Raw genomic sequence first — 27,668 nt, forward strand, 5'->3', positions numbered from 1 at the left:
ACTGATCTTTAACTCTGGTGACGTTGAGTTGGGGTGTGCGTTCAGATTTTTTCCAGTAGCTGACTTTTCGCTGTTTGCCCTGGTTCCCTGGCGAAAACAACGGGGGCCTTGTTTAACCGGGCGACGCCCCAGCTGGCATGAAATTTTGTCATGTTGTACCATCATTTTTTTATTTTGGTTTAACCAATAAGAATACAATTTGGTCGGCTAAATCCCAAATTGCCAGCCCATCCTCGTTCGTTCAGTATCAAAGTAGATACCCAACAGGGTGCACCACGAGAAGGTGAGGATTGGACATTAGGTCAGAAGCCTTGGTCGATTCTCCGCATTCCTTTAAAGGCTATGTGGAGGTCTCCTCTCAGTTATACAGCTTTGATCCTTAAGCACTCCCAAAGGCCTAAATAATAATAATTGTAGATTGTCACACATTCTAGCTATTTCACATAAAGATGAAAAGTGTTATGAGCAAGTAGAAAGAACAGCTATGGATGGCTGCATCTCACCAAACCCAGCAAATATCTCCATAAATCATTTAAAGAACGATTGTTGTTGTTTGCAAATATATTGCCACAACCTCATGTTATTACCACTTCACTGATAATGTGTTTAACCTCTGACCTGGCTCTAAAAATGAACTTTAAACTTTTCTTAACAAAATGAACAGTTTTCATCAGAAGATCAAATTGTTTATATAAAAAAAAGAAAGCCAACTCATCTTTTCTGGACTTTCTCGAGAATTATCTTCCTAAAAGATTATTAAGTCTTAATTCTCTAAGCCCAATTTTACCAGCAGATGTATCCATTGTAGATCTCTCATCTTATTGGAGGCATGAAGTGGCTTGAAAAAGTTCCATGTTTGGTCTCTAGAGCAGGATTTCTGGACTACATAAAAAATAATTTAAAAATAGAAAAAAAAATTTTTTTTCCTATTTTTCTCTCTCTCTCTCTATATATATATAAAATTGATAAAAACAAAAAAATCCTTAGTCTACCCATAGTAAAAAATATACTGTAGGTTTCATAAACATAAAAACATAAAGCAACATAAAAATCTATATAGAGAAAAACTTGGCATTATTAAAATGCCAAATTCCTTGTCAATCAAGCCCAGGTTATTTGCTCAAATGAACATTGGCACATGATGTTCCCTAAAGACTACACTCTCCAGAACTTTAAAAAGTAGACCTACAGATTACCTTTCTATTGACACCTCCACAAAACAAAGAACATTGACCTGTTATGTGTGGGAGTGATATATATGTAAAATAAATAAATATAATCACATAGAAAGGGCTCCTGAAATGCCTGTAATATATTCATTATTAAAAAAATACTAAATAACTAAGCCTCAATCTCTAATGAGAATAGAAATCAAATGGTAACTATTTCATTTACAAAGTGGTTGTGACAAAACTGTTCACATCCCAAGAAAGTGTTTCTTTAAAACACCTTTTCTCCTCTTCACAAAGTTACATTTTTTTCCATAATTACATCCCTGTTACTTTCTGGAGGTATGCAGAAATTCTTGCTATTATGGTCTCAGTTATTATGATCAAATCAGTCTGCTGAAATGAGATGTGAAAACATATGATGAACATTCTTTTTTGAAAATGTAATGTCAGAATTGGCACAATCACTGACAACCACATTAAATAGCAATAAGTGTCACTTCATCAGTTACTTTAAATTATCAAGATAATTAAATAGACTTGTGAAGACTTTCTACCATTCGAACCAGAACAAGAATAATTCCATACTGATTTCTTGAATTTGAGAGATATCTAAAATATGAACATTTATGTATTATTACAAAATCATTATTACTAAAACAAAACAGAAAAACATATTCACAATGAATTTAATTTTTTGAGGAGAGGAGAAGAGGAAATTGCTTTGCATTTCCAGTCTGTTTACTTGACTTGAATGTTAATGGCTTTTAAGATTTTTATATTGGCTTTATCCAGTCTAGTGTTACACTGAAAAAACTTTAAATTTATTTAAGCTTTACAGCTAAATTTTTTTTTTTAACTAATTTGGGATAGCAATCCATTTCAGTTCATCTTAATAATATTAAAACAACACACAAGCTTAATTGTTTAATATCAACACCACATATGAAAGGCTGAAAAACTTAATAGCACGACTATACTATTCTCTGGGGGGCAAGTGGTTTAGGAGAAAGAAGAACCCTGTTAATATATTTTGCAAACAGCTGGAGGTCACAGTTCATAGTAAAAATAGAGTGAAGAGGCGAGCTGTGAAGAATAGTAGTAGATGGTATGAAAAAGGAGAATAAGAAACTGGTTCAGTAAATCTGAATTCTAGATGAATGTTTTTCTAAGCTTTTCCATTCCAATTTGATGAGGTAACATCCACAAAAATACCTACAGAAAAGCCATAGAAAAAAGTGACTGTAACCATGAAGGTATCTGTCAAGCAGATTTCTCTTCTGAACATCAAGCATTTTCAGAGAAGTTCTCGGTGCACCATCCACAATGTGAGAACAGAATTCTAAAACTGAATAAATTTTAAATTGCATCTTGTTAGCAGCTGAGAAGCAATCTTGAATGGAAAAGGATACCAAGCATTTTGAAGGCTAAGGGGTCTGCAGATGTAAATGTATTTGTGCCACAAAAAAAAAAAAAAAAGCTAGAGGTGTGAGTCAGCCCAAAGAGAGAAATCTAATCTTGCCTGGAGAGTTGAACATTATCAAAAGGTAAAGTGAAGCAAGATCTTTATGTGAAATAAAACAGGACTGTGTTTTGGTAACACTGAATTCATTGTAACTTTACAGCACTACAAGGTTTGTAAATAAAAGGAATGAAGTGTAATGCCATCAGCAAAACCACAGACATGATCTTAGGATAGCAAGAGGAGGTCACTTATATAAGGAAGAGGAGCATGGCCAAGAGTACAGTCCTGGAATATCTGGCATTACTGGGGAAATCTGAAGAGGTAAAAACCATCCTCCATGTCATGCAGTAAATGACCAGAAAGGAAAGTGATGACCCAACTACAAAGGACAAAATTCAGACCAACTATAAGATGATAGTTTGGTAAGTAGCCTTCTATGCCAGATTAGATCAAAGCTATTGAAAATGTAGATTTCATCACACAATTTCTAGTAACCTTTCCATGGTTTATGTCCAAAAGCAAGTAACTTTGATTATGAGACCTGCTATGAAGTGGGAGGAAGGGGAAAAATTCATACTAGGTAGTCACTAATTAACTGATAGACTTACAAGTAGTGAAGAAGTTGGCTGCTGGTGACTTGCACATTATTTTCAAGAAAACTGAGATCAGAAAATTGGTTGATAGTATGACTTATCACCCCTTTTTTCTCTCTCCTTTTTTATTTTTTTGGATAAGTTGAATATAGACTTACTTCTATGCTGTTTAGTGGGAAATAACTTGTCCTCGTCATCTATACAAGAGCAGGTTTTATCAACATCCCCCCCCCCCACACACACACAAGGCTACACAAAACCTATAGCAATTCAATGCTATGTGTGGTTGCAGATCAAAAGAAAAGTAATCAAAAAAAAAAAAAATCAGCTAACGCCTTTTTATTCCCGTATGCGGGGAGTAGGCGAGGCCATTTAGCTCTATCTAACTTTAGGAGACTGAGTGGGCAGTTCAATCTCCACTGGTACCAATCAGAGATAGATGGCCCAAGGCTATCACTAATTAAGCGGTACTCAGTGAAGAGAGACGGCTCAAATGCGCCGCCATCTTGTGGTCCCTAACACAATATATTTAATGTCTGAAATAATGTGGGTTCTACGGTCGATTTTCTTGAGTTTACAGGACGAAAAACCCGAGTTTCCGGGAGGAAAAACCTGCTTGCCCGTGCCAGAGATCGACTCACTCGGGAACCGGTCGAAAAAAGGCTTAGAAAAATTTCCTCTAGTCGCCAACTAGACTCGAAACTAAGTCTTCCTTCGTGCGGCCAAGCGCCGTGGTTGGCAAATGCCACATCCACTGAGCTACACAGGCTCTTACCTATAAATATCATTGTATAGTAATTAAGTGCTGTAGATAAAAATATGAATTCTGGTAATTCGTGGACATTATGCAAAAGAAAAGTAATATGTTGATTTTTTTTTTTTTTCAACAGCCAGATATGGTAATCTTCAAGAAATATTTCATATAAGAAAGGCTGTTCCAGGGAACAGAGGTAAATGGAATGAAAGATCAATGGGAGGAGCAAATTCAAAGTAAAATAGTCTGGAGATAAAATGCAGAAACTGATCATCTGTGAAATGGTGGCTGGAGAGAGAAGGGTCATCAATTAGCTGAACTCTTCTGAACAGCACATCAAGAATTTTTAAACAAATTTCTTTTACATCACCCAGATGCCAGTATTCCAATAGTGGAAGGATTTAGAATTTTATCTAGATAGTTAGCAGATGGACAAATGAAAAGAAATGTCTTCATCTTCCTTCTGAGGATTCTGTAAGTGGGGAACACAGCTATCTACTGTAAACCTACATACTAGGCCAATACATACACAAAGATTCATACCACAATCCAACACAGAAAACTAGAGTTCATCAGCACTCTCAAAACATAGAGCCCTAACAGTTTGGTCTGATGAGCAGCTGCTGAAGAATGAAGTTGAAACTATTAACCAAACCTTTATAAAGACTGCCTACAGCAAAAGAACAGTTCACAAGATTGTCCACAATAATGCTATGAAAAGTAAAAAACAAAATTACAAAAATGACGAAGCCACATCATATATTAGGGCACCAATCAAACCTCTACAAAAGTAAAAAGCATACTCAACTGATTCAAAAATCTCCCTTCCTTACCTTGCCCATCAAGGGTTTTACAAAATCCAGTGTGCCTGCAACTTACCCTACATAGAGGAAACAGTATGCACAATTAAACAGGCTTTTCTGACCATGTACTTTTCTGACCAAACTTATCAGAGAATTAACTGAAAAGACACCAAGTTCCGACACTGCACCAAAACCTGGCTAGAAAGAAAATTCAGGGAAGTTTGTGAGATGCTAATTCATCATCCCAATCTCAACAGGAATGATGGATTATCAATTCCAAGAGTCTGGGAGACCCATCTACAACCAATATGACATTCAGAAGAACATGATGGCAGAACCCCAACATACAAGGGATTTCCAATAAGTAAGGTAACATTTTTTTTTCTGTAGGATGATTAGTAATAGGAAGTTGAAAGTATACATCAAAAAATAAGTGAACCTGCACTATTTCTCCACAAATTCTTCAAATTCATTTATACACTTGCCTCAACGATAGATCAGTTTATCAGCACCAGTAACAAAGAAGTTTGTGCCCACATTCAGTAACCAACATCACACTGCCTGATGAACCTTCTCATCTGTAGTGAAATGCCTTCTGGAAAAGTGTTTCGTGTGGGGATGTGGCAGGGTATCCCAACAATTACAGCATAACCCCTCATGAGTGGTGTACACATTGCATAGAGTAATGTTGTTGTGCGCAAAAATCATGCTGCTTGTCAGAAGTTCTGGTCGTTTGCATCAAATGTTAGCTTTCAATTTGCACAGTAAAGCTCTGCATTGATTGTTCCTCCCTTTGGCAAGAAGTCCACTAACAGAACTCCTTGGTAATCCCAAAACACTGTGGTCATGACTTTTTGCACAATGGGAACAGTTTTGAATTCTTTGCACCCAAGAGATTGTGGATGATTCCAGGTCACAGAGTCTTGTTTGCTCTTTAGGGTTAAAGTGATGAACCCCATATTCCATCTCCTATGACTAGGCAAGCAAGAAATTCTCCATAAACGTTCCCATGCACGGTGCCTCTAACAATTGTCAGGACACCCAGTGGGAACAAACTTTTCAAGAGCCAAGGACATCATGAATAATTTCATAAACAGTAGACTCATTCAAGTTCTCTAATTGTGCAATTTCACACAGTTTCACTCACCAGTCTTCAAGAACAATGTCAATGGACAAAATGTTGTCTTCTGTCTTGCTCAAAGGCTTGCCAACTCAATGGCGATCTTCAATTGGACACCACACTTGCACGATAGCTGCATTTTTTGCAGCTGGAATGAGCTATGAGGCAATCATAGCACCTCACTGCAATGGCAATATTTTTGAATGTTATTAACAGGTCTATCTATCCATTGTGTTTGATCTCATTCCCTTTCACCATTAAGGAAAAAACGTTGAAAGTTTATTTTTCACTTGGTTAGACTATAATAAATTTAGTTTAATCCTTTATCCAAGTGTGAGCAAACAAAGTTTGTGCCTGAAAGTATCTTCAGGACTGGGGTAAGGTAGTACAACACCATGCAACTCGTTGCAAAGGTGGAGCAAGCCAACATCACTCCTATCTCAGTGTCTCCCATAATGCAAAACACATCTCCTTGCAGATATGTATAATGTTATGCATTAATGGAAGGGCTACTACCCAGACTAGTTTCAACCTTTATTGAGGTCTCTTCAGTGGGAGCCAAGCCCAAGTGGAGATACCAGGCAGAAGCATTAGCAAGGTCATCTCTACCTATAGGAGTTGCCAAACGGTGTGCCACCTTTTTATTAAATTACTCTGGATTTAGAGAAAGATGTTGAAAGTTTATTTTTCACTTGGTTAGACTATAATAAATTTAGTTTAATCCTTTATCCAAGTGTGAGCAAACAAAGTCTACCTTACTCCAGTCCTGAAGATACTTTCAGGCACAAACTTTGTTTGCTCACACTTGGATAAAGGATTAAACTAAATTTATTAAAGAAAAAAAATGTGTTACCTTGCTTTTCAGAAACCTCATAAAAAACACTGATCAGTGGACAGAACCACCTAAAGATGACAGGACTAGAGGTGCAATTGATGTAGTTCCACTTTTAATAATTTTATTTTATTCAGTTCTTTTTAACTCTTCCCCCTCCTTTTCGTCACCAGAGGTCAAGCTAGTGTAAATGGTTAGCATAACAGTCATACTATGGCTTATTTAGGTGTACTGTTATATAGCTTGTGTTTTGTTCATATATATATATATATATATATATATATATTCCTAATGATGACCGTGATAGAGGTCAAAATGTTGAGTGTTATTTTTCTCAATTATAAGTAATTGCTCCAACACATGTTTTTTGTCTTCATAAATTCAAAATAATGGATGCTGACCATTAAAGAAAATTGCTATAGTGATAGGTTAAGCATAATTAGCATTTTATAATTATAGAAGAATGGAAAACTTAAAACTTCTTGGTACGAGAAACTAAAGATGCACTTAATCCCAGAGGCTAAGAACAACAAATTGCTAACAATGTCTGTGCCATTTTATAATGATCAGAAACATTACCAAATGTGTATAAATATACATCTAGAGAGTCAGTCACTATATTAAAATAGGTAAAAAATAATTTAAAAATCACACCAGATAAAAGTACTGAATCTGGTAATTCCAAGAAGATATATACCTGATCAGAATTCCAACAGGTTTCTTCTTTCCTATCAAACATAAAATTCTTGCCAAATGTCTTCACATTCTTATTTAGTACAGAGCTGACTCTGGAAGATAAAAAATAACTTACTTTTTTCAAAACACATATTTAAAAACCACACTCCCCCCCCCCCTTAATACTAACTTTCATGGCGGTCATCTTATAATAATAATGCAATATTATATAGTATGCCCACAGAAACGAGATCTGTGCATGTCATCAGGAGGAGAATACATTCCGATAATACGGTAATTAATCCGTATTGCGGGATGAGTGTTTATTATTATACGTAAGAAAATTAGCTTCTCTTTTATAATCATTGTAGTTTTCAAAGTGGTAACTATTTTGCTTGTATAACAGTTGGAAAATTTTACCTACAAAGCACATGATTTTGCGTGTTGTTGACCAATTCATTCATCACCTTATTTCTTTCTCCCCTTCAACATGAACTGACTCTTCTAGGCAGTCTGCCAACGACAGCTCTCCCTTCTGTGGTTGGACTATACAACCTTATTAAAATCATAATATACTGTCTTCATTAAATACAATCTTAAATTCAATAACAGCATTGTTTAATTAATATATTATAATTAGTAAATTATAAATTTATATCCTTTATTACAATAAAAAATATGAAATGTACTTTATGTTAGAATAATTGTGTAATGAGATCCAATGATGAGAAAATCCAAACATATGTACAGTATCCTTCCATATTTTTGCTTTACATTTTCAATGCTAATTTAGAGGAGAATGATTTAAGTATACAGCAAGCCTACTTGATTTACCAGCATTCTGTGCATATGGACAACTTTTAAAGCAAGCACAGCAAATATTTAATAACCTTTCTGTTGTTTTGTTTTTTATGGCCCACGTATAATTCAAAATTCTAATGTGAATTTTGAAATCAGTTCAAAATAATGAAAGTAAGCTATAGTATAACTGCTTTGCTAAAAATATAGAGGCTGTTTAACTACCTCTGTCAATCTAAGATATGACTTGTATGGTTGACCAAAGCAAAAAGAATAATGATAACATTTTGAGAAGTTTGCATTCCAGCGAGTTATTTTTGAATTACAGAAGCAACAACTAAGGCCAGTGTATAATTTCTATGAACTGTGCGTGTGTTCTGGCCAGCTCAACTGTTTTGCAAATGTCCCAAAGTTTCTGGAAGGAAACCCAACCACCTCTATAGCATTTCAGTCAGCATAACTTCAGGGCTGAAGATTATGCAAGGTACCTGATATAAGAGCATGTAAACATATATGAGACACCTTGCAAAAAGAGGTATATTTTAAAAAATATATAGCTTTTCATGCAAGTGCACAAGATGCTTGAGAATGTAATCCTAAAACTTGCATCACAGAACAAAAATTGCAAATATTTGAAAACCAGCTTTGAAGAGTGAATCCCCTCTATCAAAAAAAAACAAAAAACAAAAGTGCTAACAAAAAGTTACAGTAACAATGCTATCAGAAAGCACACCATTCTGCAGTATACTGAATGTTGTAAGGGTAACACTAGCTCAAGAAAGCACAGCCAGTTGTCAACACCGAGGAGGACAGACTATTGCAATTTGTAGAGAAATCCAGCTCGTGACTGTTCACACTGTATAACTGGCTAACATAAGCTCTCATTCACAGAAAAATCAAAATAAACGTGTATGGTTTTCCTATAAAGTTCAAAATTGTGCAACTAAAAAAAGATACCACAGTTCTATAAAGAAGTTCTTATCCTGAACATGATCCAACAGTAATCATAAACCTATTTATGAGTGACAGTGCTTTCTATCTTAGGACTATGTCAACAAGCTAAACTATCATGTATAATCTGAGCTTACAGGAACTGAACACAAAATCTTTGGCACACTTAGAAGGTAATTATTTGGCATGTAATATCAGAATATGTAGTCATCTCTTGGCATTATGAGTTAAATGGTGCAACAGTAACAACTTGAGATCATCAACACATATTGCAGATTTTTTTTCATTTTTGAACAGCAAAAGACAAGGTGCTGATTTGGATAGTATACAATTCTAAAAGGGGTAGTGCTGTGGGTCAACACTGCTGGTAACTTTTTTTTATGCAAGTCCCACCCAGAAAAAGTTATAAATCAATAGCATATTAATGTCATAAATATCATGAAAGCCTATTTTATTATTTGAAACTGATAATCCAACAGCTTTCTATAGTATGGTTCCTTGTTTCTCTATTACAAATACTGCACTTTTTCAAACTACTCTGGGTCTCCAGAAAGCAAGGTAGTGGTATCCCACCAGAAAATAAAATTAATTTACCATTTAGAGACTTTCACAAACATCCATGTCATATTGAGATTTGAATCCACAGCCTACTGGGAGGAGAGTAGCGACGGACATGCCATTCCTTCATCATCCAGGCCAGCAAATTTTACATATAATGATCTCTTGAAGGTGATATATAATGTGGTCAGCACATCACCTCATTCCAAACCTGTCAGCTATAGACTTATACCTCTGGGAAGACCTGAAACAAAATTTACTGCAGACCTACTGGATGATGATGATGATTTATGGTTTTAATGGTGCAAGGAGACAGCAAAGGTCATACTGTGCCATATCAAAAGTTATAGCAGTACACAAAGTAAGACGATCACAAACATCCATGCTCGCAGGGGGATTCAAAACTGCGACCCATTTGGTTGGAGAACAGGTAAGCTCCATGCCAACTAGGCTGGCACCTGTTGGAAGAACTGAAAGCAAATGACTGGCAAACAGTCAAAAGATAATAATTGACAATTTCTGAGCTATGATGAACACTGTATAAGTCTGCTGTCTTCAATATCAGAGACAGCCTCTGAAAAATAATTTTAATTTCTTTTTTTTTATAAATAAATTACACACATATATATTCCCATGAGATAATTAAAATGCTTATATCTGAACTGGATATTTATCATTGTTTTATCCTATATTAAAGGAGAGAACCTACAGAAGGTAGGTGAAGTAAAAGATTCTGGTATACACTGAGGACTGAAATACAGGCACCACATGACAGGATATTAAAAGTTCCAGAAGGCTACAGCTGTAATGAGGATAGCAGTAATCTGATCAGTATGAACAGGAACTAAGTGATCTGTCTTAGGTGTGGACTCACCCATATTTTGATTTACTGTGCCCAAATCTGAGTTCATTTTCAAGTGATGCAAAGAGAGAGAAAGTAAAGACATGCCTATATGCTCTATCCATAGCATATATATATATACTTCTACATATGCTACCACCAAGATTAACAGGATTATGGAATATATATATATATATATTGTTTATAAACTGAGGCTAAACATTGTTGAGTTTGAGTTCCACACTAAAAAATGAGGTAAGAGAATGCATACAAAGAACTAATATGGAAAGAAATGCCGATTTCATACATGTAAGAAGTTAGAATATATTGTTTGACAAACAGTTGCAGGATAAATGCATCTAAAGCATTTTGCATCCTGATAAGTTTGAAAATTGTCTTAGATACATATATACAAAAATATGAGCACAACTTTACCATTCTAAAGAGTATTTGATTTATAACAGACAAAAAAATACAATAACCAGTTAAAATTATGGTACAATTTCATAGTTATCAAAGATAAGAACTTTCCTTGTTTAAGCAATCTAAATATATATATATATATATATATATATATATATATATATATTTATTTATTTATTTCCATGGTGCTAATCATCCAATATGTGAAAGGGTTTGGGTCCCAGAATTTTAATGCCTACAATTCATGTGTCACATAATACATGCCACTGGAAGATGAATTTTCCAATGTTAAAAATGGGCATTTGTGCAGAAGCGATGCATCCACTACAGCAATATCCTGCATCACAGCTCTTTAGATTTCATATTTATGTGATAAACCAGGTTTATACTGATTTCCAGAGTGTGGTTTCAGTGAGATTTGTTAAAATACACATCTAAAATATGATCTATTAATATGATCACATTAAACACTATTAAAATGAAGTTTACAATTATTATTATTATACAGGCATATCCATAGAGTTAGAACTCATGCAGGAGATACATTACTCACATAACATCTATCATAATTCTCCTTAAACTTATTCACTAATAAAATAAAGTATCCATAACCACCTCTGACAATCCAGTCCACCCTCCAAGCAAAAAATCTAGTCCTAATACCCATGTTAACTGCACTCTTACACAATTTCCATTAGTGATTCCTTTCCTTTGTTCTCTTCCATCCTGCCATACACTGGGAAAAAAAAAAAAAAAAAGCTTTAATTGTCAATCCAGTAAAACCATTTTGCTTCTATCATGTCTTTTTTTGCCTATCAGCTAATTTTTTAAGCCCACAAACTGTCAACCTATTCTCATGTGGAGCATTCCAGGGCTTGCCACATCATGGTCACTCACCTCTGAATCCTCTCGCCCTCTTCTTAATGCCTACAGAATCTGCATATTCAAATCTGTGTGCAGAAGTCCAGATGTGGCCTTATATAGGGGAACAATAATCTCTATATCCCTGCTTATGCTGCTGTTCCTCAACAACCCCATAATTTGATGTACTGTTTCGGCTAACTTTGCAATATATCTTTTAAAATTCAACTCCTGTCCACAATCACTACTCAGGTCATTGGCCTCATCAGTTTCATCAACATAGTACACTGCTTGTGTTCTCTTCTTTCCAAAGTGGCAACATTAAACTGGCAGTCGTACGTATTTAATACAAAAATGAATGTTATATTACGACTGCATAAAAAGAGTTAGGCTAAATACATTTCGCGTCCTGGGAAACCAAAATTGATAAATGAAGAAAAACTTTTGTAAAAGTATTATCACTTCCACTTTAACTTTACATCCTTTCACCAGCAACATTTCAAAAAAAAAAAAAAAATCAAATCGAACGTCCCTATTTTGTATGTCGTTTTTCACGATTAAAATAATCTCTCTAAACAACACAACGCGATCATTGAAGTAACCAATTCCAGCTCTAATACCACACTTTCCTTTATTGAGAACTGAGAAGCATTATGCAAATAAAAACTTTTGAAAAAGTGCCTGTTTACCTTACTTTATAGCCACTGTGCAGTATTGAAAGTAACATTTCACACGCAACAACCGAAATTTGTAACAGCCAAAAAGCCAACACATGTAATGCTTACTCGGCACACATGTTAAACATAATCTCGAAGCAGTGTCCACGAATAGTCATAAATATTTTCATTCAAAAAGGCTATCCATCTATCCATCCATGAGCTTATTGGGCATCAAAAGATGCCGTAATCACAAAAAAAAAAAAAAAAAAAAAAAAAACTTATTGTAGGGAGCAAAAAAAATCTTTTCCAGGAAATGCATGTCAAAATTTTTTAAGGTTTTATAAATAACGGTGAAATCCTTATGCAGTATGAGATTTTAATAATGAGACGAGAATGATGAATAGCGTGATTTAAAGTCATCAGGAGGAAAACAATAAGTAAAATTCGATAATCTAAACGCTCGTTTTAACTACTTAATTCGTTCCTTAGACACCATGATTAAGGGAGCCGTGTAAATTGAACTCTAATTCCCGCAATGTCATGAACTGAGGTTAATTTCCTGGAAATATGGTGTGAAGGCTGTATGGAGCTTATTCTAGAACGGGACAACTGAAACTTGGATCAATTTCATTCTGGATTCCTGAAGGCTAGAAATTTCTTGCCTATTTACTGCTTTCAACTTCGTTAGAGATTTGTATTTTCAAATTCACTTTTCCTCTTTCTAGGCAGTTTTTGAGAGTATAAACATGCAGCATACTATAAACAATTTGAAACTAAACTGACAATAAATGAACAGCAAGAGTCTACCCAAGATTTATAAATCACGTATTCCAAGAACTACCTAAATTTTAAAACAAAACTTGGTACTTCATTTAGAACCTTGCGATATTTTATTTAGTCTTGATATAGTACTCTTTTCACAAACATTCCTTTGACAGATGCTGTTAATTTACTAAAACAAGATTTTCCTCCTGTTATCATCAAACATTTTCACTTTGTAATGGATTTTAGTTATTTCAGTGTACAAGAAAATTATAACAAGTTGAAGAAACAAAACTAGGTAGTCCTATCTCTTGCAAATTGCTAGATAGAGCATTTTGAATATCATCTCCTTAAAGATATTCTCTTAAACCTACAGTATGGTAGAGATATATATGTGATATGTACTGCTTGAAAAGAAGTCATGGCTGTTTGTTCCTCACACCATAGTATGAGGAACAAACAGCCATGACTTGTTTATTAAACAGCCATGACTTAGAATAAAAGTTGTTTATTCTAAGTCAACTCTGCAAGGTTCTAAGGGAATAGAAAGAGGATAAAAATAGTTCAATTACATAAAGGTGGCTCCAAGACCGAAGTAGGAAATTACAAACCAGTTAGCATTTCTGGAGTGGTGGTTAAAGTATTGAAAAAGTTGGTTAAAAGTAAAATTCAAGAATGGATGAATAGGATTATGTCTGCACGGTTAGCTTAGTGGCTATGTGCTTCGCAACCATATGCCTGAGGAAGGAGTGTCCTAGGTTCGATTCCCGTCGACGACGTGAGGAACTCAAGGATTTTTCTCAACCATAGCCAAGTTAGCCGGTCTTGGGTGTGGACAATAGGGTTTTTTCCTCAGTTTATCTGGGGTTTATCATCCCTTAAACAGGCATACTGACCCCGTGAACAGACGCTGCTACAGTCAAACAATACATTTCCCCCTCAGCGGGGGAAATGTATTGTTTGATGCCAGCTCGGGTTTGTACTAACAAACGCCGTATCTACGTAATATGCGGACCCTGCAATAGAAGCAGGAAAAATGCGTAGAGGAAGAAGAAGAAGATGAATAGGTATATGATACTATATAGGAGGCAGCATGGCTTTTTAAAAAGGGAGGCCCTGCCTAAGTAATTTATTTACATTTTATAATAAGCTGACAATGGTATTACTGTTATTACGGGCGACTCCAGGGAGTCCTTAAACTCATCAAGGGAGGCCCTAAACATCATGTCCGCACAACTATTCGACATTCTCACAGTATCTATCATACCTTGCCTTGAACTCATTCACTGTCATAGCACCCACAGGAGACTCTGGTAGCTTATTCCACTCATTTACCACTCTAAAAGTAAAGAACCCAGCTCTAACAACCTTGCTAACCACACTCTTGCCCAGCTTCCATAGATGTCCCCGAGTTCTCCTACCACCAGTCCTGATCTCAAAAATATCCTCTGAATTAATCCTATAGAAACTTCAGCAATTTGAATGTCTCAATCATATCTCCCCTTTTCCGCCTATCAACCAATTTCTGCAACCCACAAATCTTCAACCTGTTTTCATAAAGTTCATTCCATAGACCTGCTATCATCTTGGTCACTCGCCTCTGGACCCTCTCCACCTCCTCCCCATCAAGAAGAAATCCAGGTGACCAAATCTGGGCACAGTAGTCGAGATAAGATCTTATTAAGGCTCGATACAGAGGTACAATAACTTGCTTGTCTCTGCTCGTCAAGATATTTTTCAGGACTTTGAGATCAGGACTCCACAGAGCCCTGATCTCAAACTTATTGAACAGGTTGAACTGGAGCACCAGATGAGGTCAAGAGCGTCTGCTCCACAATATTCTAGGACCTCATTACATGCCTACGGGAAGAATCGTCCAAAATTCGCATTGATCGTTGTGCTTGTGGAAAGTATTCCCGTAGGACTGCTGTAATCATCGCAGCGAAATGAGGAGGGTCTACATCTTATTAAGGTGGGAGCCATGCCAGCTCACTTGAAGATTCTCATAGCACACAAGATGACATATAGCCCAGGCCACCTACCATATTTAAATTAATATTTTTCAATTATGGAGTACCTCCAGTTCAGCTACCTCAATATTCATATCAGTAACTGCAAAGCCGCAATCTGGGTGATGATATATCCCTGCAAGACCTAGTAACTGGACTATTTCTTCTGTCGCTTTCCTGCTATCAACATGTGTAAAGTTATCTTTCCATAATCATTCTTTCTCTCACTTGCTAAGAAGCGAAAACTTTTCGGATTTATTTTGGCCTGCTTAGCTTTATCTCAAATTCTGATTTAGTCTTCCTTACCACACGTGTTGCTTTTCTTGCATGTGCATTATATTGCTCATGAGCACTGATCGCCTTTATATTTCTATTCCTTTCACAATTCCCTCTTATTCTGCAATTCCTGCTTTATATTGTAACTGATTCACTTAATACCTATTCAGTTTATCCTCTTGACCGTGGGTATGCAGTCTGATACTGCCTCACTTAAATCATTTTTGACCGCTTCCCATGCACCTGTGACACTCATTCCATGGTTTCTTATGCCATGGCACTGCTCCAAATTGCCTCCTAGTTTGTCATAATTGCTAACTTTGTAGTTTCGTATATCTATCCTTTTTTGACTGAAAATTTCACATTTTGAGCAACCTCCCAGGACAAGAATACATGGTCACTTTTTCTGATTACCAGATCCAACACTCTCAAACTTTCCCTCCATCACGTGGTGCTTCAGGTAATTATCGCTTAGTAATTCTATAAATTCCATATCTATTTTGCCATGTGCCCTTTCCTTCCAATCTATATAACCATAGTTGAAGTCTCCCATAATATCTGCTTGGCCAGCACTCATTAGGCTAATCTGCTAATACATGCCATCCACATCTTCTTCTTCTGGATTCCCGGGTCTATAGCACCAACCACCACCAAAGTTTGTCCGATTAGCCTCTATTTCACACGACACCTCAAATGAACCATTTCCTTTAGATATACGATCTTCCTTAACTTCTGTTTTTGTTGGGTGAAGTTCTTCAGCTATAAACAATAACTCTCCTCCTGCCCTATTTCCTATATCCTGTCTGAATATGTAATCTGTTACACTCTATCCCTGTAACTACATTATTCTCTGACAAGCAGGTCTCGTTGATGCCAATAATTTGGAGCCAAGTCAAGCTGATCAATGTCATAAACTCCTCTCCTTTATTTCTGATACTTCAGGCATTGGTGTACATACGTTTCAATATCTTCTTGGGTCCATCCACAGTTACCTTTACATAATGTCATTACCTTCCCATTCAGATTCGAAACCTCGGAAACTGTACTGTAATTCCACATATCCTTTCTTGACTGAAAATTCCACCTTTTTGAGCAATCTCACAGCTTGTCACAATCATTCCTGAACTGAAGTAGCTATTTCTCATAGTCATTCCTACACTCACACAATTCGCATCCTACACAGAAGCCTGCAACACTTACTTTTAAAGCCATCATTAAAAAAACGAAGTCCGACTTTCATAGGGCTAAATGTAAGCTCTTCAATCGTGCCAATGGCAGTCGTGATCTCTCACAAAAATCGTTGGGAGAACTTTTGTTCATCTGTGCTTCCATCTTCTAATTCTAATGGTAGCATTGCGATATCATATACTAATGTCGAAAAGCTAAGGACGAACAACATTTTTTACATGTATGTGTAAAACATTTTCCCGACTACAGCCAAATGTGGATAAATTTATAATTTTAGTGCCAGCATATTAATAAATTATATTACACAAAAAATGTGCTTTAAATTTCGCGGAAATTAAATTGCAGTACGTTGCAAAAGTTACAAATTTCCTAAGGACGTAGATAAGGAATTAATATTCAACGGTTACAGAAAACTATGAGCAAAGACATTTCAGTATGGAATATGTCCATCTCCAAATTGCTATGCAGCTCTTACAACATCATACTATGTTTAGTACCAAGTGATTCAGGGGTTCTTGAGGCAAACTGGCCCACTCCTTCATAGCAAGGATAAGGCTTTATTTGTTTTCTGGAGGGGAATTTCGAGCAGCAATGCGTTTCCCCATTGTGTCCGAAACCTGTTCTATGTGTTTGAGATCCGAGAGCATGCTGGCCACCTGATTCGATTAGTATCCTCGGTCTCTAGAAGTATCTCCACTGCTTGTGTAAGATGTGATGTGACAGCACTACTGTCAGCCATAAAAAGTAATCCTTCGCCTACAGAAGCACGGAACAATCAAACAGATTGTTCCGTGGCATCTCTACCATCCCCGTATCTATCCCTTTCAAGAACATTCTCATGACAGTAAGTAGTACCATTTTCCAGTGTAGTCTAGAATCGAAGGAAAGATTAAAATGACTCTCATCTGTAAAGAATACATTAGTCTATTGGTGTCTTGTCCAATTTTTATGAATACGATACAGCACTGAAAACGTGCTGTACGATGTGGTGTGGATAAAGGGCCGCAGCCTGCAGGCCTTCATGCGTATAGCTCTTCGCACACTTGTCGCAGTTTGTCGAGATATCCGCATACCTGTGCTTGAATGGAGCAGACTTCCAAGCTGACCTGCATTGGTGCGTCGATTACATTTTGCTGTTATAACCAAAAATATGTCTTCATTCTCGGCGGCAGAGCGAGGGCGACCTCTTAGCAAACGTTCCATTTCCATTGAATATGTTCTAGGAACACACTCCATTTGGTTTGAAACGCTGCCCAGAGCCTGGATACAATGCTATGTGAGATTCCAAACTCTCTGGCAATATCAGTAATTCTGCGGCCGTCTTCAAGCTTTCCAATAATTTTTTCTCGCGTGAAATCGTCCAGATCAGGGCTGTCCAACCTTAGGTAATCCGCGGGGCGCATTAAGAAAGAAAAAAAAGAAAAAAAATCATCGAAAGGCCGCATCCAGAATACAGTACATATATTATATACGTCGGAACAAAACAGTGCAAGAACACTTCTTTGATACATAATATTTGAAAAACACATGGGTATATAGTGATGTAAAAACACCAAATAAAATTACCAACATGGAGATTATCGATTAGTGATAGAATTAAAATATCTAATACGCATTCGATTCAAATTGTTATTTCATTTTTTTCGCTCGTGAAAATCAAAACCCAAAAGTGATCGCACAAAATCGTACCGCGGGACTTAATAAGCAAGCCAATCCAAGCCTGATACTAATCCGTGTGAGACCATTCCAGCAGTAAACATCTTCAGTAATAATGATTTAATTCTTTCAATTAATTTATTTCAATAATAAAGTACCATGAGTAGGCATATTTCAAATAATTATAATACTGGATATAAATTCACGTAATATATTTCATTAGAGTAGAATTTTCGCCTGAAATGTCATACGTATCTTAGGTACAAGAACACATAATGGTAATTGAACATTAACCGACAATTCCAAACAGCGCCACCAAAGTAGATAATCTAAGATCTTACATTATGAAGAAATTATTGTGAATAATGTCAAGAAACTTTGACATTATTGTGAATAATGTCAAGAAACTTTGACATTATTGTGAATAATGTCAAAACAACATATACTGAGAAAATAACAATATAATAAATATTCGAATGGCGTTAGAGGAAGGGGGAGGGCTAGTATAGTACAGCAGACAGCTGCTGCCAACTCTTGATTCTAACCCTTAACCCTCATACTGCTGTCGAAATTGTGTAAGTTCGATGTTCTGGGAAGAAGAAAGAAAAACCGATTTATTTTCCTGCACCAAAGATCAACTAATTAGGTCACAATTTAAAAAATCCACTTCCACTTCATGGATACTCTTAACCATCGTTAGTAGTATACCAGGCACTTCTGACAACATCAAGATAAGATAAGGAATCGTGACGTGATTGGTTGTTCAGATGATGACGTCACTGTGTGTGTGAAGTCATGCTATTGGAATATTTGGAATTTTTCTGGGGAACATATGTATGAGTGATGTCACATTGTTTGATTTGTTCGCGTATGGAATTGTGGGTGATGGTTGGGGATAAGGATTCGTTGTCATGATTGGTGGGGCACTTTGAACAAGATCAAGATAAGATACGGGATGTATGTTGTTATCAGATTAAGATAAGTGACGTTATTCTTATGAATGGAAAAGGAAGATATATATTAGTGGATTTGTCGTGATTGGTGGGACACTATGAACAAAAATAGGGGTAAGAAGAATGGGGGGAGCAACGTCAGTGTCCTGAATGTGTGTTGTTATGAGATATAGATAAGTAGATGGTTTGCGTATGGCATTATGGGTGATGGATAGTGATAAGATAGATTTTAGAATGTTTAGAATTTTGCTGGGGGACTCCCCTTCTGTGAGGGACATCACGTGGTGTGTTTGGTTCGCGTGGAGCATTGTGGGTAATTTTAGAGATAAGGAATCGTGATGTTATGTCTTTGGAAATTTCTGGGAAACATATGTCTCTGTGACATAACGTGATGTTTTGGTTTGCCCATGGAATTGTGAACGATGTTTTTGAGATAAGATATCTTGGAATTTTCCCAGGGTGACAAACATCCATCATTGTCTTCAAGTTTTGTGTTTGGTTGCCTATAGATGGAAGTACTAATTTTCCAATATAGTTTGGGGTATTTCTTTCCTGTTAAATAATATGGGAATTCATAGAGTAGAGTAGAGTTTAAATGGCAGCAACTTTTCTGAATAATTTAATTTAATTATATACTGGTGTCCCTCAAACACACACTTTTTTTCCTCATATACATAACTCATCTGAATATTTTGATTTATCTACATTAAGATCTTAAACTTCATTACTTTTGCTAATTAAAGTTCTCTTTTTTTACAAAATGTTTTGACTATTGGTATTTTTAGTTTATAGTCAAGAGAAAAACTAAACAGTATTTAAAAAATAAATTAAAATAAATGGAGACGTAAATTGATAACTTTTGTATGTGTAGTCTAGAAATTCTAATGATAATTTAAATTACTTACAGTGGGGGAGCCTTGCGGGGTAGACCACTGTCAACCTCTCAACTGCCCTTTCACTTCACCGTGTAATGTTTTTTTTTTCATCCCAACAATTTCAGACATCTGCAAATGGCTAGCTCACTCATCTCATTGGTTATCAGTTTGAGGTGACATCACTAAAAGATATCCACAATGATGAGCTCGCTCATCTCTCCTTGGATGACTTCAAGCCACAGAGATAAATTTTGCCCCATGATGTCACAAATTAAGATAAACTCACATCACATCAAATCCACCAGCATGCAAAAACATGTCTGTGAGTCATCTGTACAAAAGTTTCATTTTTTAAGGAACGGTCAGGTAACAGTACTATAAGGAAAAACAAGAGTCAAGTGCCTTTCAGTTACTGCAATTTGTTCATCCAGTGCAGCTATCATATTGTGTTGTGGTGTTTTGTGTCCAGTAAAGTAAAATAATGAGTGAACCACAAAGTCTTTGAAATTGTCTTTCTTCAGGAAAATAGCACGAGACAAAACTCTTCACCTAGCTCTAAAAGGATGGAAACCGATTATTATTTTAGAAGACACGTACATTGTGATGTATTTATCCAGGACCACTTGGGAAAAGTTACAGGAAGTGGTCTGATATCCTTGGCTACTTGCAAAGTAGAGTTGACTACGAAATGGATCTCAGTGACTGTTATATTCTGAAATGCCAAGATGGGGAATTAATGCTTGATGATACAGGAGCTGGTGGATGTAAAGTTTTCTCTATTAATTGTGAAGAAGCTGAGAGATTTTCACCAAAAATGTACGACATTGATAATCATTTACTATTTTTGGAAACTGAATTACCAACAATTTGTATCGTGGGGAAAATTATCGCTAATCATCTAAATTCATCAATGATAAAATTAGACCTTCAAGATTTTATTCAATTCGATAAAGATTCTTTAATTTGGGATATTTACGAACATTTTACAAAAACTGCTTGTGTATATCTGGTGACAAAATAATACACAGAAAGCTTAATGAGGGATGGTGTCATTTTAAGACTGACGCAATATCAAATGTATGGAGCTGTACTTAATATGATATCTGATCTAAAAACTCTTTTGCGTGACCAACTATTTTGATGTAATGTAACCAAGAAACAGTGAGTAACGAAAATTTTCATTATTTGAACTCTGGAAAATGTTAAGAGTGTAAACTAAATATTGTGAATTTTTAGGTAATTACAGGCTTCGAATTTTTTTCTTTGTAAATAATATTTCAGAAAAATAAAATATGCATTTGTAAAACTTAAATGAACAAAGATGTGTGCTTTTGTTGTTGTTTTCCACATTGAAATTTTTACTCAGTTATTCAGTTTAGAATCTGATATTAAAATTCATAACTTTATACCTTAATGCAATTATCCTTAATGATAAGGATAAACAGTACTATAAGATAAAACCATAGAGTCAAGTGACTTTGGACTTAAGGCAATTGTTCATCCACTGCAGCTGCTGTATTGTGATGTAGTGTTTTGTGTTTGGTAATGTAAAAATAATGGGTGAGCCACAAAATTCTTTGAAAGTTTCTTTGTGAAAAGTTCTAATTGTTTAGAATTTTGTAACAGAAAGTTAACATAAAATATAAGATCAGAGCTAATAATCAGTGAAATAATAATAATAAATAACTATTTGTTTGTGGTGCCATATGAAGTAACGTAAGAAGAATGAAGGAAAACGAATACAAAAAATCGACAGCAGGTGAAAAATACGAATTTTCAGTTATCCTTTTGAATAAGGCTTCAAATTTATTTCCTAAAGAAATTTGTATTTCTGATGGAATTATTTTAAGATATTCATTGACAAAATCACCCTGTAGTTGGACTGAATTACCTGAAAGAGATGAAAAACAGAATTCTTGGTTAATAAAATATAACCATCAGTTGAAGTGGGAAATTGGTTCACTATCTCTGGACAAACTAAGAAATTGGATGATAGAATCAACATCCAAATATTAAATATTGCTTGCCAAAGGAAGAGAAAAATCAAAACCATTAACGGAGTTAATAGAGAAACCTGTTCGATTTAAATGAAATTGGATGCCCCAAACATCAAAACATAACATGTACTTTTATATGTTTTTGGAAACATAGCAATAGGTTTTGTGCATTTAACAATGCTCAAAAATATATGTATTGGTTTCAAAATAATAAAAATGTGACCCTTAATTTTACTACAGTAACAAATTCCCAATGATCACAAAATGAAAATAAACTTTCAGATGAGAGTCACATTGTCAAAAATCACATGATGGCAATTCCGCAAGCATGGGAAGAACCTTTGAACAAATAGTGCAAATTTAACAATAAGAAGATTAAGGAACAAAAAATAGATTGTATTTTTCACTTTATTTATTTTCTGTATGTTAGATTCAGTAAATACAATTTGTAAATAATATTTCACTCAAATAAAATGTGTAAATTTAAATGAACAAATTGGGTGTTGTTCATGTGTTATACAAATTTAATAAGACAACTTTTTTTCCTTGTGAAATTTCATGCTACTAACTAACCAGAGACTTTTTTTTGAAAATCCACTCAGTGAATTAAGTCTTATTTGTTCATGCAAGCCCTCAAATATTTCAAGAAACTGTGTCAATTCTTGGAAGCAAAAGGAATTGGGTATTAAATTAATAGTCAGAATTTTAGTGGAGAATATTTCACCAGTCGTACTTAAAGTACGACTGTTAGAATTTTGCCATTTTACAGAGAGACATTAGATATTTTAATCCAACACATTACTAAAACTCTTAAAAATATTGCTGTAGAAAAAAGGTATCGTAGTGTGCAGATAAAATCAAGTGACTTAAGTGCGAGTTGAAACTTATTCGCAACATTACCACCCATACATTCTAGTGTTGGGGGAATTAAAAACAGAGACCAAAGCAAATAACGGAATTGTAGTTTTGTGAATAAAGTAAAAATGATCTGAAAAGTGACAATTTTGTTACTACATCTGTAGATACCTTCACCAGACTAGAAAAAACAGTCATACCAAATTCTAACAATACGACTGTTAGAATTTGGTTATTTACAGAGAGACATTAGATATTTTAACCCATCAAGTTACTAAACTCTTAAAAGGTTTGTTGTAGAAAATAAAAGGGTATCATAGCATGCAGATAACAAGTGAATCAACATGCAAATATCAAATAATACTCGCCATTGGAAGAGAAAAATCAAAAAACATTAACGTACTTAATAGCCAGACCTGTTCTTCATTTAAATGATACCAAATGATGAAAACAATATGGGTATGAATTTCAAAACTTTGAAAAGCTGATGAATTTCTTCCTTGTTGTGATCATAAATATTTGAAGGTAAACATTTTATTTTTCTTTACAATTTTTCTTTCTTTCTTTCTTTTTTTTTTGATGGTTGACATTGTTGCATATTGTTTTCAAGAAATATGGTAACCCTGCTTTCAGATACGTGTTAAGTTTAATGTCTTAATTTTTGTTTAGATAGGAATGCGAAAAAACCTTGTTTGTCTCATTTTCGTTACTTAACTTACTAATGCTAACGAAAGAAAAATGAATAAATTTCAGTTACATAAGTAAGTAAGTTCAGAGCTTTGGAATTAAAGTGCGACTGTTAGCATTTGGTGATTTAATATTTGAGCAATATAAAATATAAAATATGCATTTGTAACTTAATGAACAAAGATGTGTGCTGTTGTTGCATTTTCCACAGTGAAACTTTACTGGGTAAAGTTTCACTGTGGAAAATGCAACAACAGCACACAACACAATCTGATTACAAATTGATATATAAATTCATAACATTATACCTTAATGCAATTCTGTTTAATTATTGTAAAAAAAAAGTGCATCTCTACGCTTCTAGAGATGCGAATTTGTTGGTCACTAATGGATCTTAGTCAGGAAAAGACATGCTGAGTTAATGGAAAATTGTTGCCTCTACTGTAAAAACCATTGTTCAACAGCCAAGAATGATCTGTTTTTACCTTTGAAGAATACCACAATACATCTGTGAAAGGAAGTGATTAATGATTTAAAATGTCTATACTAATGGTCCCGTAGTGTCTGAGAGCCAAACCCAAATGAGCAGAAATGAGTCAGACATCTTCAAGATAAATGAACGTCAGTGCAAATGCCCCAGTCAGAAAAGTTCACAAGTAGGCTCAGCACAAAAGTGAAGAGAAATGACACAGTTTAAGATAACACATTTCAAAATCTACAGTGTATGGGGAAAAAAATTCACACAATTTATTTATTGATCAGAATTATATGTATGGGTTAAAAAAAACTGGGGAAACTGATATCCTGTTATTAATTATTTTAGAAAATTTTCTAATGCTACCTATTGACAATGTTTGAGTTATCTGTAAAAATTTTGTTCACATACTCAAATCCCGAACTGATAATATCACGCAAAACATCAAAGGGAGGATGTGAGTCATGAAAAAGGTGAAGTCTGGATTGTCATGTGGGAAGTATTATCAAACCCTCAAGTAAGACCAGGAGAATTCCAAGTCAAGCCAGTCAGAAAAGTTCACAAGTAGGGACAACAAATTGGCTAAGGGAAATGACACAGTGCCACCATGAGTGAAGGAAAGAAACAAACTGCATATTAACCTATAAGGAAAAAGAGTCATCTGCATTTCAGACCTTGTGTTTTGTGCTGTGAATATATGTCAAAAATCAACAATTTGGAATAGTCAGAAAACCTCAATAGTTCCAAGATGTTCCCATTTTGGAAAGACTGTAAGTAATTTAAATTATCATTAGAATTTCTAGACTACATACAAAAGTTATCAATTTATGTCTCTGTTTATTTTAATTTATTTTTTAAATACCGTTTGGTTTTTCTCTTGACTATAAACTAAAAATACCAATAGTCAAAACATTTTGTAAAAAAAGAGAACTTTAATTAGCAAAAGTAATGAAGTTTAAGATCTTAATGTAGACAAATCAAAATATTCGGATGAGTTATGTATATGAGGGAAAAAAGTGTGTGTTTGAGGGACACCAGTATATAATTAAATTATTCAGAAAAGCTACTGCCATTTAGACTCTACTCTACTCTGCGAATTCCCATATTATTTAACAGGAAAGAAATACCCCAAACTATATTGGAAAATTAGTACTTCCATCTATAGGCAACCAAACACAAAACTTGAAGACAATGATGGATGTTTGTCACCCTGGGAAAATTCCAAGATATCTTATCTCAAAAACATCACCCACAATTCCATATGCAAACCAAAATACCACATGATGTCACACAGACATATGTTCCCCAGAAACTTCCAAAGACATAATGTCACGATTCCTTATCTCGCAATGCTACATGCGAACCAAACACACCACATGATGTCCCTGACAGAACAGCCCCCCCCCCATCGAAATTCCAAACATTCCAAAATCTATCTTATCACTATCCATCACCCATAATGGCATACGCAAACCATTTACTTATCTACATCTCATAACAACACACATTCAGGACACTGACGTCGCTTCCCCCATTCACCCTACCCCTATTTTTGTTCATAGTGTCCCACCAATCACGACAAATCCACTAATATATATCTTCCTTTTCCATTCATAAGAATAACGTCACTTATCTTAATCTGATAACAACACACATCCCTTATCTTATCTTGATCTTGTTCAAATTGCCCCACCAATCATGACAGGAATCCTTATCCCCAACCATCACCCACAATTCCATACGCGAACGAAACAAACAACGTGACGTCACTCACACATATGTTCCCCAGAAAAATTCCAAACATTCCAATAGCATGACGTCACACACACAATGACGTCATCATCTGAACAACCAATCACGTCACGATTCGTTATCTTATCTTGATGTTGTCAGAAGTACCTGGTATATACTACTATCGTTTTCGATTCACAGTTACAATTTACAGCATTCAACGATATAACGTACACCAAAGTTTAATAATATTACAAAAATCATATTAATAATAAAATATCATTACTAAACTCATTCGTTTCAATAAGTTTAAAGAATTCGAACAAATAAGTAATGATGTCTTGGAAATATTTATAATTTTACTAAAATAAAGAACTAAAAGGCTTCAGTTCGGCAATGCAAAATTATATACGTAAAGTGGATATCAGATCCAAGCATCATTTAAAAGTAATGTAGAAACTGTGAAAGTTTCGTAAGTTGATCAGAGAGCTTACGGTAGGTAATACACGCACTGGCATTTTCGAGTTGCCTTAGCGAGCACTACTTTGAAAACATAAACGCCGCTTGGGAGGCGTTTATATTTTCTAAGTCAATTTTTACGAAACTTTCATAGTTTGTACATTCGGCTTTTAGATTATGCTGAAACATGCACTTATATAATTTATAATTTTGTTTTTATTTTCTATGATAAGCCCACTTTTAGTTTCAGTAATTAAGCTTATTATCTCACTTTCTTACATAATGTTTTCAATAGAGATTGTGTTCATGTTGCATCGGGAATCTGATCCCTATAAAATACTCATAAAAGAAAGCATAAGTTATTGCCTTACAGCGATTTTCTATTAAAAGTAAAGGGGCAAAAAAAATCTCTTTTTCAGATGCTAAGAAAACCTAATTTTTAGACGATAACGAAACAATAATTGGAGCTATCCCAAGAAGTCTATAATTTTCAGTGATTTTGGTACGAACTGAAGGCAAGTTTTTTCTTTCTTTCTTGCAAGTAAAAAACAAGATTGAGTTTTCTAGGCGTCCAAATTACTACCACAGTAATACAATTGAGAGATAGTTTGAAATTTAAGGTTGTAAAAATAGATATTCTAGATTTGGTTATTTGTTATTCGAAGATTTCTTAATGAGAAAGACGAGGCTACTAGTTTGCGGTTTTACATTCAGCAAAACAGTTGCGTATGACTCGCAGTCAACGAAAGCCTTTGAGATATGGAAACAGCAAGCGAACAAGTGCAATATCCTACCGCAACACTTAGTAGCCAAGTTAAGAATGAAACATCGTATGCTATGTTCATCCAAACAAAAGTCTAACGACCCAATACAGTGGCGCTCTCTTCTGACGAATTAGCAGAAAGGAAATACGTCACGTTAACTTTTTTACTACTGCAAGTATTATTAAATCTGTTATATTAAAAAAATGTTAATTAATTTAAATATTTTTAAAGTGAAATAACTAAGCTTTTTAAAAATTTCATATTTTATTGTAATATATACTTTATATTTAAAATAATAATCTGAAATTGATTATGCAGCCAAATTTGAAAGAATAATGGTATCATAATGTGGTTCATATTTAACCAAAGAAACAGCTGAGGGACAAGGCCGGTTCTTGGGAAGTCAGAAGGAAAAAAATGACACAAGGATTCAACATTTAATGAAACTGCAACCACCATGCCAGCTGAAACAAACCAAT

General features: G+C 35.0%; 1 protein-coding gene across 4 annotated transcripts in view; it reads right to left on the minus strand.

Annotated features, from left to right (window-relative positions):
- The window catches only part of LOC150092988 (nuclear receptor 2C2-associated protein), a 142,911-nt gene that overhangs the window by 42,440 nt on the left and 72,803 nt on the right, over positions 1-27,668 (minus strand). For 2 of the 4 annotated variants that reach the window (XM_090414120.1, XM_090414121.1), the window contains exon 3: positions 7,434-7,524. In XM_090414120.1, coding sequence (XP_090270246.1) covers positions 7,434-7,475 — 42 coding nt within the window. In that variant the 5' untranslated portion in view covers positions 7,476-7,524. Of the gene's footprint in view, positions 1-7,433; positions 7,525-11,666; positions 11,688-12,532; positions 12,634-27,668 lie in introns of those variants that run through there. The other 2 variants (XM_090414118.1, XM_090414119.1) reach the window with 2 other exon arrangements.

The sequence above is a fragment of the Typopeltis vanoorti genome, chromosome 24, assembly GCF_054136105.1.
Source record: "Typopeltis vanoorti isolate ZY-2024b chromosome 24, IOZ_Tvanoo_1.0, whole genome shotgun sequence".
Lineage (NCBI taxonomy): Eukaryota > Metazoa > Arthropoda > Arachnida > Uropygi > Thelyphonidae > Typopeltis > Typopeltis vanoorti.